At 53.9% G+C, this 11,348-nt stretch overlaps 1 protein-coding gene across 1 annotated transcript in view; it reads right to left on the bottom strand.

Moving 5' to 3' along the window:
* The window catches only part of PTPRS (protein tyrosine phosphatase, receptor type, S), a 92,610-nt gene that overhangs the window by 2,727 nt on the left and 78,535 nt on the right, over nt 1–11,348 (bottom strand). The window contains exons 19-31 of the mRNA XM_011967475.1: nt 10,902–11,059; nt 10,369–10,380; nt 10,002–10,114; nt 8,311–8,358; nt 7,105–7,202; nt 6,895–7,018; nt 6,134–6,309; nt 5,933–6,052; nt 3,887–4,041; nt 3,515–3,800; nt 3,140–3,318; nt 2,274–2,400; nt 1,971–2,189 (exon numbers count right to left, since the gene is read on the bottom strand). Of these exons, the coding sequence (XP_011822865.1) occupies nt 1,971–2,189; nt 2,274–2,400; nt 3,140–3,318; nt 3,515–3,800; nt 3,887–4,041; nt 5,933–6,052; nt 6,134–6,309; nt 6,895–7,018; nt 7,105–7,202; nt 8,311–8,358; nt 10,002–10,114; nt 10,369–10,380; nt 10,902–11,059 (1,815 nt within the window). The remainder of the gene's footprint in view (nt 1–1,970; nt 2,190–2,273; nt 2,401–3,139; nt 3,319–3,514; nt 3,801–3,886; nt 4,042–5,932; nt 6,053–6,133; nt 6,310–6,894; nt 7,019–7,104; nt 7,203–8,310; nt 8,359–10,001; nt 10,115–10,368; nt 10,381–10,901; nt 11,060–11,348) is intronic.

Here is an 11,348-nt window from a genome sequence, read left to right on the forward strand (position 1 = left end):
CTAGGATTACAGGCATGAGCCACCATGCCTGGCCCTCACCCCCATTTTGTACACTCTCCGCCATTCGTTCACCCTGATAACTTTCCGTCCTTCACAATCCAATTGTACTGCTTTCTACAAGAGATGCTCCAACCTCATCCTCACCACTCCTCGCTACCCAGCTGTTCCTCTCCCCACATTTCCCAAACCCACCACGTCCCCTGTGACATCCAGGACCTCCACCCTCCAACCTTCACCATCCCATAGTGCACCCAGCTCTGCCCTTCCCAGCTCCTATTCACCATGATCCTCTGTCATCTTCTACTCTGTGCCATTTCAGGGCCCTACAGCACAACTCCGCTCCATCACTGTCCATAGCTCATCACTGATGACTCATCTTCTACAACCCAATAGTGGCATCATCTTTCATCCTCCACCATCCAACACCATCTTCCACCATCCGATAATAGTGCCATTTCTACCACCCACTGCTGGTAACTCATCTTCTGTTACACAACAGTCCCATCCAACACCATCTTCTACCATCCACCACTGGTAACTCATATTTCACCACCCAAAATCATCCAACACTATCTTCCACAACCTACTGCCATTATCATTCATCCTTTGCCATCCAATGGTGCTGTTTTCCACCATCCACCACTGGTAACTCATTACCTTCTGGCATCCAACAGTTCCACCCGACACCATCATCTTCCATCATCTACCACCATCCCCTCTTGGTAACTCATCCTTAACCATTCAATGATGGGATCTTCCACAGACTGTCTTCATTCCTCACTACTCAACCATTCTTCTTTCCAGTCTCTCTTCCCACCACCCAGTGGTGCCATCCAACCACATCATTCTCTGCCATCTTCCATCGTTCACAACTCAATGGTGCCATTTTCCACCATCCATCACTAACAATTCACTCTCCACCATCCAAAGGTACCATCTTCCACTGACATTCTCCATTCCCCATCATCTACCTTGTTCTAATCCCATTCTCCACCATCAAAATGGTGCCATCCAAAATTGTTATCTTCTGCCACCATTTGCCATCCAATGTACCATCTTTCCCTGATGTTTTACATTTTCCAAAATCTCCTTTCCCAACCCCATCTTCCTTAATCTTGTACCACCCATTGGTTTATACCATTGACTACTGATTGTTTACTGTCCTTTCTTAGTCAAAGTATTTCCCATTGATTTTCTCCACCCTCTGCTGGCCAAACATTCGCCCTCCTCCAATTCTTTCTCCATCCGCCACTGATAAAGCATCATCCTTCACTGACCCAAACTACCACATTCCACTGACATTCTCCATCCTGTTATGCAAGTGTTCTTCTCTCCATTTCCAGATTCCACCCCTCCAAGGGCACCATCTTGCACTGCTTGCAGCACAATGCCCAGTGATGGCTGTTCATTCAGCAGACTTCACCATCCTTTGGCGTCATCTTGGCCAACATTCCCCATCCTCTATCATCCCCTCACTGTATTCTCTACCATCATCGATCTTCCACCACTAACTTTGATCCTTTGTCACCCAACAGGGCCACCTTCCACTATGAGTCTTCATCTGTTGCCACCTAATACGTGGCCTTTCTCCCTCCACCTGACACTGCAGTCCTTCATTGAGCCAACACCATCCGTACTCATCTCTCCTCACCCAACGGTGCCAATCCCCACCATCTGACTCTCCTTGTCCCCCATCTACCACCCATCACCCTCAATTCCTCAAGTCCCTTTCAGCCTTTTAATATCATCCTCCACAGGTGGCTGCTTCCAGGGGAAAGCCCCATTCATTTCCTTGAATATCATCCCCTGGGACCATGTTCCCTAGTGCGTGGAGACACTACAGGGTCAGCACAGAGACAAGACCCTATCTTCCACCTATGCGATGGTAAGAGCAAGTGGCCAACTGGTCCGCTAACATTTCTCCTGATTCCTAGCGCTCATCCCTAACCCTCGGCCTTCGTATCCAACACCAAACAGGGCAGCCCTTTCCAGATCACTAAGGCAACAGCCTGTGGGGCCCAGCCTGACTCCAGCCCCTTCCGCCAATCTGTCTCTAGACTCACCCGGGCATCTGTGACCTTGAACTCTCGCAGGATATACTGAGGCATGTTGTATTCTGCCATCGGATCTACCACAAAGTACTGGTAGCGGGCAGAGCGCTCGGCCGGCCAGTACTGGTGACACTTCTCCTGCAGAGGAGAGGGTGGCCGTGGTCAGTGCTGTCTGAGCCACAGTCTGGTCCTCGCCCTTCCCCGCCGTGGTCCCTGGCTCACCCGGCCCATCTCCCGCAGCTTGGTCAGCATCACCACGATGGTCGAATTGTTCTCCCATAGCATGCGCCAGAAATCTTCCGTCGTCTCCGCCAGCGGCCCCTGTGTCGCGATGTAGGCCTTTTGCTGCCTGCAGGCATGGGGTGTGTGAGCCCAGGGCCGGCGGGGAGACCCAGCGTGGTCCTCACCTGATGCTGCCCCAGGAGGGTCAGGACCAAGCCAGCAACAGCTACACCTACCACCCCAACTGCCTGCCAGGAATGGATGCCGGGTGCACCACATCCCCTCCTGGTGATCCCGTTTTGCATGCAGGGAAACCACCAGCCTCATGACAAATTCAAATCCCTTGACAAAGCTGTGGGACTGTCCGCTAACCTCTCCTGATTTCTCCCCTCCACCTCCTTCAAGGACCACTGCCTTACTTTCAGCTGCTTGCATGGGCCCAGCTCTCAGCTCCGGGCCCTCGCACGTGTGGCACCCTCTGCCCGGAACGCCCTCCCCTCTCTTGCCAAGATTTCTCAATCTCAGTGCTATTGACATTTGGCACTGGATTGTTCTCTGGGACAAGCCGTCCCGTGTACTGTAGGATGCTGGTCCCCCCAGTCAGTGCCGGTAGTAGTCATCATGACAATAAGAAATATCCCCAGGGTGTCAGAATTACCCCAGTGGAGAACCACTGATATAGAAGAACAGGTGGAATCATATTATGGACAGCAGCCATCGGTTAAATATACATCTAAAGATGTGTATTTAAACAGCTCAGGACTGCCAGTATCTCTCCAGCTCTGTCTCCCACAAGACTTGAGGCCTCTTGAAAGCAGAGATGGGGTCCTTCTGGGGCCCCAAGGTGAGAAAGGCATGACACCTACCTGTAGCCATCAATGAAGCTGGCGTTGATGTAGTCAGAGCCCTCCACACCCCGGATGGGCTGCAGACAGACCCGTGTACTCTCATAGGGCATGATGTTCACCAGGCGGTTCTTGAACTTGTTACAAGGCAGATTGGCACTGATGAAGCGTGACGTGTGGGCCTTGGAATTGGCCAGCCGCTGTGGGGAGGAGGAGGCCAAGGGCCACCATTAGGATGAGGAAGGCTATGCGTTCAGCTGGAGCACCAATGGTGGATAGGTAGGTAGGGGCACCCCGCCGCCACCTTCTAGTCCCCATCGCTCGGGGCGAGCCTGGTTTTTGGCTCTTTGGGCCTCCTCCCCACCCTGCCCACGGCAGCCTCCACCCCGCTGGCACCTTGAACTCGAGTTCCATGCCAGTGACGTGCTCGCCAGGCTCCACCTGGGCCAGCTTCTGGATGTAGGCATAGAGGCTGCGTGCAGGTACTTCTGTGTTGCCACAGCCCACGGCCTCCAGCAGGGCCTCGTGGATGAAGCTGTACTGGTCCTCCGTCTGCACCATGTAGTTGCGCTGGGACCTCATGAGCGTCACGTGGCCATAGACGTCGACTGTCTTCTCTGGCTTGATCCGCTCCAGCATGGCGTCGATGACGATGAAGCAGCCTGTGCGGCCCACACCGGCACTGCGGGGACAGCCACGTGGAGTTCAGGGGGCTGCTGGGCTGCGGGGGCCGGGGGAAGCGGATGGGGCAGAGCGGGGTGGACGTACCTGCAGTGAACCACGATGGGGCCGGCATCTGGTGGGTTGCAGGTCTTGACTCTCCGCAGGAAAGCCAGGAAAGGCGTTGGGTATTCCGGCACGCCGTGGTCTGGCCACGCCGTAAACTGGAACTGGCGGACCTCGCGTTTCTCACTAGAGCCATTCTGGGGACCACAAGGATGTCACCTGTCACTCTGGCTCACCCTGCCGCCCATGTGCTGAAAATGCCCAAATGGCCGGGCGCGGTGGCTCATGCCTGTAATCCCAGCACTTTGGGAGGCTGAGGTGGGTGGATCACCTGAGGTCAGCAGTTCAAGACTGGCCTGACCAACATGGAGAAACCTTGTCTCGACTAAAAATACAAAATTAGCCGGGCGTGGTGGTGCATGCCTGGAATCCCGGCTACTCGGGAGGCTGAGGCAGGAGAATCGCTTGAACCCAGGAGGTGGAGATTGCGGAGATTGCACCATCGCACTCCAGCCTGGGCAACAAGAGCGAAACTCCATCTAAAAAAAATGCCCATGTCTGCACCTCCCAGTCTCCACGTCTCTAAGTGCCTGACTTGGGCTCTAGCTGCCCCTGGATGTTTCCAAGTAGAGAGTCTTGTGGACTCTTCACACACAACATGGTCAACTGTATCTGGCCTTCGTCCCAAACCTGCTCCCCCATCTTAGCTGAAGGTGGCTCCAAGTGGCTCCAACCTTCTGGGCACTCCGGCCACAGATTGAGAGTCACCCTTAACTCTCCCCTCTCACATCTAACACCTCACCCAGGACTGTCGGCTCTGCCTTCAAAGTCTATCCCGATCCACCTGCTCTTCTTCTCCATGGAGGCCAACCTGGGCTAGAACTGTCACCACCCTCTTTGCCCCAGACCTTGGCTCCCACCCAAGCCCCCCAGTCTGTCCTCCCTGCAGCAGCCAGAGGGCACCTGAGTGCCTGAGTCAGATCTGGTCCCTCCTCTGCCCACAGCCCTCCATGGCTCCTGCCTTCCACATGGTCGAAGCCCAAGTCTTCCCCAAGGTCCACAGGATCCTGCACGACCTGCCCTGTCCCCTCCCTGCCCTCCCCGCTGTTCCTCTTACACGCCAGGCACGGTCCTGCCCCAGGGCCTCTGCGTAGGCTACACCCTCTTACCTGAAATGCTCTTCTCCCAAATTTCCCTATCATACCCTCTTCCAGGTCCCCGACACTGTTTTTCTCCCCTATTCTTCTCCTTCAACACGTAAGCTTTCTTGACGTTTCATAGTCATGGTCTGTGTCTTGTATACTAGACTGTTAAGTCCCCCAAGGGCAGAACGTTTTGTCTGTTTAGGTCCCTGTTGTGTGCTTGTGTCCAGGTTAGCGAGTGAGACATAACACGTGTTTAATGTGTGTGAGTGAACCAAGAATTCTCACTCACTCTTGTCCATATACTCAGTTTTCTGGTACTTAGATCAAGCAGGTGCCTGATGGTGCAATGACCTGGCTGGGTGTTGGGGATACATCATGATGCCAGTAGCGCCTCCCCTCCCCATTATAACAACAACAAATGTCCCCTGGATGGCAGAATTGTCCTAATTCAGAACCACAGATGGAGAAAAACAGATGGAACCACACTATGGACAGCAGCCATCAGTTAAATACGTATCTAAAAGATCTTCTCCATCGCAGCCCTGACTTCACAAGGCTGCTAGTATCTGTCCATCTCTGTCTGGACACTCCTTGAAGGCAGGGCTGGGGCCCTGCTGAGGCCCCATCATAGGCTCAAGCTGGGTGAGGCCAGAGGACAGTGGGCAAAGAGGACCTGGGGCATGAGTAAAGGCAAGAGGAAATCAGGCTCATTGCTGAGTTGGGCTCTGCCAGCTTTGTCCTGCCGTGGGTGGAAACAAGCAGTGTCCTCTCTGAGCCTCAGTTTCCCCCTCCACGGAAGTGGGTTCCACGAGAATGAAGTCAGTCTGGGTAGACACACTCGGCTTTCTCTCTGTCCTATGGGGAGTGCCCTGGGTAGAAGCTGGGGCCCTCTGCCTCCCTTCCAACACATTCCTCCACCTTCAGCCCCCAGCCCGGGCCTCACCTTGTGCAGAGAGAATGTTCTGACGCAGAACGTGGCCAGCTCGATGGTGTCCAGCAACGTGACCTGGATGAAGCCGTAGGTCTCCGTGCCTCTGTTGGGCCAGTACTGATCACACTTGATCTAGACCGGGCAAGACAATAGGCGTCAGCAAGGTCCAGGCTGGCTGGCGAGGGCTTGAGGGCCGTGGGGTCCAAGGCTCACCCGTGACTTCTCCTCCAGCCGCGTCATCATGACGATAGTGGCCGACCGCTGCTCCCACACCATACGCCAGAAGTCCCCAAAGGTCTCGGGCAGCGGCCCCTGCGTGGCAATGTACGCGTTCTGACGCCGGTAGCCATCCACGTAGTTGGCATTGATGTAATCACTACCCACGATGCCTGCAGCCGGGGCGAGAGGCCAGGGATCTGTGGGGGCTGTCTTGCCAGGCTAGCTCTGTCTGGCCAACCACTTCCTGGAAGTTCACTCTGACTGCTCCCAGATTGTCCCCAAGGTGACCATGGGACGTGTACTTCACAGTTTCTCCCCGTCAGTGCTATCACCATTTGGGGCCAGATTGCTCTCTGTGGTGGGGCCGTTCTGGGCACTACAGGGTGCCGAGCAGCATCCCTGCCCTCCACCCACTCCGTGCCAGCAACATTTCTTCCCCCCAAGATGTGACAATCAAAGATGTCCCTGGACACTGCCAAATGTCCCCGGGCAGCAGAACTGCCCTGATTGATCACAACTGATGCAGAGGGAAAGATGAAGCCATGTTAGAGACAGCAGTCATCAGTTAAATACATATCTAATAGAGACAGCAGCCATCAGTTAAATATATATCTAAAGATGCCCAGTGGCCTCCAGCTGGAGCTGGACCAGGTCTATAACCAGAATCAGGCCTCAGTGGCCAAGGGGAGACATGGGATCTAGCACTTTCTGTGCAGTGGGGAAGGGCAGGTTAAGACCGGGGGTCTCTGAGCTACCTTCAATGGGCTGGAGGATGACGCGGGAGTGGTCATAGGCGATGACGTTGGCGTACCGGTTCTTCGGCTTGTTCACTTCCAGGTTGGAATGTTCCCATGTGAACTGCTGTCCAGGGTCGATGGACTGGAGAGGAAGGGGAGGGCGTGGGTGTCAGGGTAGGTGCCTGTGAGGCCAAGGTGATGAGGGCGGGAGGCGGAGGGCGGGCTCACCTCATACTCCTGGGAGAGCTTGAGGCTGTCGTTGGCCTTGAGCCGCTCCGTGTGCTCTGCCATGTCTGCGATGGGGATTGGCGGGTGGCTAAGCATACCTACAGGATGGAGCAGACCCCGCCGGGGTTGGTCACTAGGGGGCCGGCCGGGGACTGGGGGGAAGGGGGTGCTCTACGTGTGAGTCTGCGATGGGCGAGCTGTGGTTAGAAGGGCGTGGCTGGGGTGGGGCTTGGCAGGAGGGGAAGACTCAGGGTGGCTCACGAAGGGGCTGGGACCCCAGGCCTAGGGGACTCTAAAGGCAGCAGGTTTGAGGCCGCTGCTCGGGGCAGAGCCTGATACCCCTGGAGGGGCCTGGATCACAGTGTTGGCACATCCTGCTTCCTTCTGACCAGGCTGGGGGTGCAGGGGCTGGCAGAAGGGTCACCCCGGAGGTGTCAAGCTCCCAGTGCCTTGAGCCAAGAAGCAAGTCTGTTGCACAGAAATTAAATGGCAGATGCAGCTGGCTGGGCTTTGGAAATACTGTCCTTGGGTGGGTGACTGACACCCCTTACTGTCCCTGTGGGAGCAGAGGCACTAAATCCTCTTCCAGGTAGAGGTGAGGGACTGGAGAGGGGTAACAGTATGTGTGCATGTATGTGAGGGGAGTGAGGGGCCCGCATCTGTCCCTGCACTTGTTTGGGGCAGGAGCAGGTGCAAGAAGGCCCTGGCCTGAGAGCTCTTATCCTTTCAAGCCCCGCCGGATGGCTGCTGGAGGCGCTGGGTGTGGGCTCAATTGTCCTTTCCCAATATCTGGGTCTGCAGAACCCTGACCTCTCCTGGGACCTGTGTACCGGATGTTCAGCTCTCAGGTGGTTTCCAGGCCAGTTGGTAACATCTGATGTTCTGAGCCTCTCGTGTGTCTCTAGCTTCCCCCCAAGAGCTCACATCTAAGGGGCCTGCCTGTCATGTGGGCACGTGCGGGGTACATACGTGCCTCACCCACATCCCTGACACACACACACACACCACATACACAGCAGTAACACACAGCCACCTAAGGGCCCAATGGACCAACCCCCTGCCCTCTTCCAGGAGCCAGCACAGGACAGGTGGGCAAGGGCCGGCGGTGGGTGGGCGCGTGGACAGAGACAGGAGGCAGGATGGAGAAACCAAAGAGGAAACGAACAGGGGGGCGAAAGGAAGCCAAAAACAGACACAGAAACTAACTTTCAAAGTGAAACCCCGGCTCCCTGAGGGGGCTCCTGAGGCCTGAATCTGCAAACAGCAAACAATAAATAAATGAAAACATGCAGGGGGTGGGGGGGGTTCCACCTCTGCCTCCCCCACCCCTCACTGGCTGGCGGATGCAAAGGGCAGAGCAATGCGGACAACATGGGGGACGCACAGCCACCTGGGCCCCCACCTGTGGACTCACGATAGCTGCTAACTGTGTACCCCTCTGGCTGGACGCCAGTCAGTCCTGGTCTTGACCCGTCACTCTGGAAGGACTCCAAAGTGCTAGGTTCTTCTGTCTATAAATCCCCTCCCCCAGACCAGCCTGGCCTTGGGTCCCCTCTGTTGAGGTCAGCAGAGGGCATTCTGAGGAAGGAGGATGCAGGATGGTGAAGGAGAAGCTGGGGGAGCAGGGAAAGGACATATGGGCCCATGCCATGAGCTTCAAGGAGGACAGCAGCCATCAGTTAAATGCACATGTTGAAAATCCTTATTTGGATGGAAACAGAACAGACATAAGCTAGTCCAGAGACAGAAATGAAACGGGAACACATTGGCAGTGAATTATGAAACTCTTCATGATCCCTTTAGGAGACTTGCAGCCATCAATTACATGCACATTTAAAATCCTCATTTGGCTGAAAAACCAAAGCAACATGAATCAGTACAGAGGTACGAAAGGGAAGAGAATACACGAGGGGTGATACATGAGGCCCTGCATGATCCCTTTATGAGGACGGCAGTCATCAGTTAAATACAAATGGTCAAACTCCTCATTTGGATGAAAACAGAAGTGACACAAGCCAGTCCAGAGACAAAAAGAAGAAAGTACATCAGGAATGGCATGTGAGGCTGTGTACGAGGCTTTAAGGAGGACTAAAGACATCAGTTAAATACAAATGTTTAAAATCTCCGTTTGGTTGGAAAATAGAGTTGATATGAATCAGTTCAGAGATAGGAAGTGGAGACCGGTACAGTTGGAAGGACAGATGTAACCAGGCTGTGAACCCATAAGGAGAATAGCAGCCATCAGTAAAATGAAAAATTTCTTACTTGGTTAGAAGCAGCTGGCATGAGCCCATGAAGAAGGGGGTGATGGTGGAGTTTGTAAATCATACATGGAAATGATCAAGGATAAGACCTTGATTCAGTTCTCCTTGACTGGCAGGTGACTTTATAGGGAACTGTAAAGAGGCATGAGCCCCAGCAGCCATGGTGGGAAGAGGTACAAGGCGTGGGGCAGGTATAATTTCTGTACCTTGCTAGGGATATATCCCAAGGGAGTGTGGAAAATGGCTGAGGGCAAACCTTAACTCTCACCACTGAGGAACATTAAAACTAGAGAGATAAACAGAAGAACAGCTCTTTCTGCCCAAAGAAATGAGGGGTAGTTTTGTGTTTTCTCCGTTTTTTATTTTTAAACATCATCTTTAGGCTCCTGAAGAGGACAGCAGCTATCAGTTAAATGTTAACTTAAAAAGTCTCACTTGGTTGTAAGCAGAACCAACCTATGAGTTCCAAGCCCAGATCCACGTAGAGTGGGAGGTATTTGGGAATCAAGAATGTGGCTGCACCAAGCATAGTTCAGAGGGGGCCAATGAGGGGCCCCCAGGGTGGCAGCTACTGCTTCTCACCAGCTATCTCCCCTGTTGGTGGTATCCCTGGTACCAGGGATAAGTACATACCTGGAGTCTGGAAGTTAATGCGTCTCATTTCTACAGGGTCCTTGGGGTGGTGAGGGGCGAGGTCAGCATTGTTCAGGAGGCATTTGGTGCGAGGTTCTGAGTCCTTGCGTTTACTTTAGGAGAAGCAAGCAGAACAGTCCAGTTAGTACTGGGACATGTTCATGTGTGAATACAATTCAGGCCCCAGGAATGTATGGTCGGAAAAGGACTGTATACCCATATGACTGGGGTTTCCAGGACCAAGTACGGATACATGTATGAGCTGTGGGGGCAGCCAGACATCCCCTCTCCCGTGGGCACAGTATCAACCCATTCCCTGTCTTCCTCCTCTTGCCTGAAGCCTCCAGGGGGTAGGGCTGGTTCTTACCTGTCAGGTTTGCTGTTCCCGAAAGCAGACACAGGTGAGAAGGGGGGAAAAAAAGAAAGGTGAGGGTGTGCTGGCCACAAAGGGCTTAGTCTGTGACTCTCAGTGGCTTCCTTAACCTCCCTGAGCTTTGGTCTCCTCTGGAAAATGGCGTTCCTCTTTCTTGTTTGTCCCCCTGCCTATTGATACCACAAGGAGGCTTATCTCAGCCCTCCCTTTCTAAGCTGGGACATGCCCCATGGGGCCACTATAACTGCTATCCTCATTGAACTTGGATGCAGGCAGCCTCTACCCCAAATCATCTTGCTGAGGTGAAGACAGGGGTTAACAGGAGAAGCCAAGCCACTGGCCTGCTTTGAGCCCTAGCTCTGCCATTCCCATGCTGTGTGACCTTGATCAAGTGGCTTAACCTCTCTGAATTTCCATTTCCCCATGTGTACAACAGAGACCCTTAGTGATGATTCTCTGAGACAAGTCCTCCCTCCTTTTCCAGGAAGCCCTCCCTGCTGTCAAGTCAGGGAGGACATGCGGCTTACTTCTTGTAGAGCAGGATAGCAATGACAATGCAGATTATGAAGACCACGGCCAGCACAGGCCCAATCACCCAGATAAGCCCCTCCTCGCCATCCACGATGGGCTGGGGGTCCGGGTTATCCAGCTGGAAGGGGTCTGAGAAGGGACTGGCTGCAAAGGTCTGCAGGGAAAGGGGGGGTCTCCATCAGTGTCCACCGTCCTTGCAGTGGCCAGATGGGTCTTTCTCAAACACAAACCCATGTTTCTCCCCTGCTTTAGATCCTCCTATATTCCTAGAACCTTGACTCTGGTGGCCCATATGACCTGGTCCCTGCCAGTCTTTGCTCTCCCCATTCCCTTCTCTGCTCCAGCCACTCTGAAATCCTTTCTGTACCTCCCAGACTTTTGCACATGCAAATCCTGGGATGCTTTCTCTTTTTGTTTTTTTTTTTTTTTTTTTGAGACTGAGT

This window comes from Mandrillus leucophaeus, unplaced genomic scaffold, assembly GCF_000951045.1.
Source record: "Mandrillus leucophaeus isolate KB7577 unplaced genomic scaffold, Mleu.le_1.0 Scaffold8, whole genome shotgun sequence".
NCBI classification, from domain to species: Eukaryota; Metazoa; Chordata; class Mammalia; order Primates; family Cercopithecidae; genus Mandrillus; species Mandrillus leucophaeus.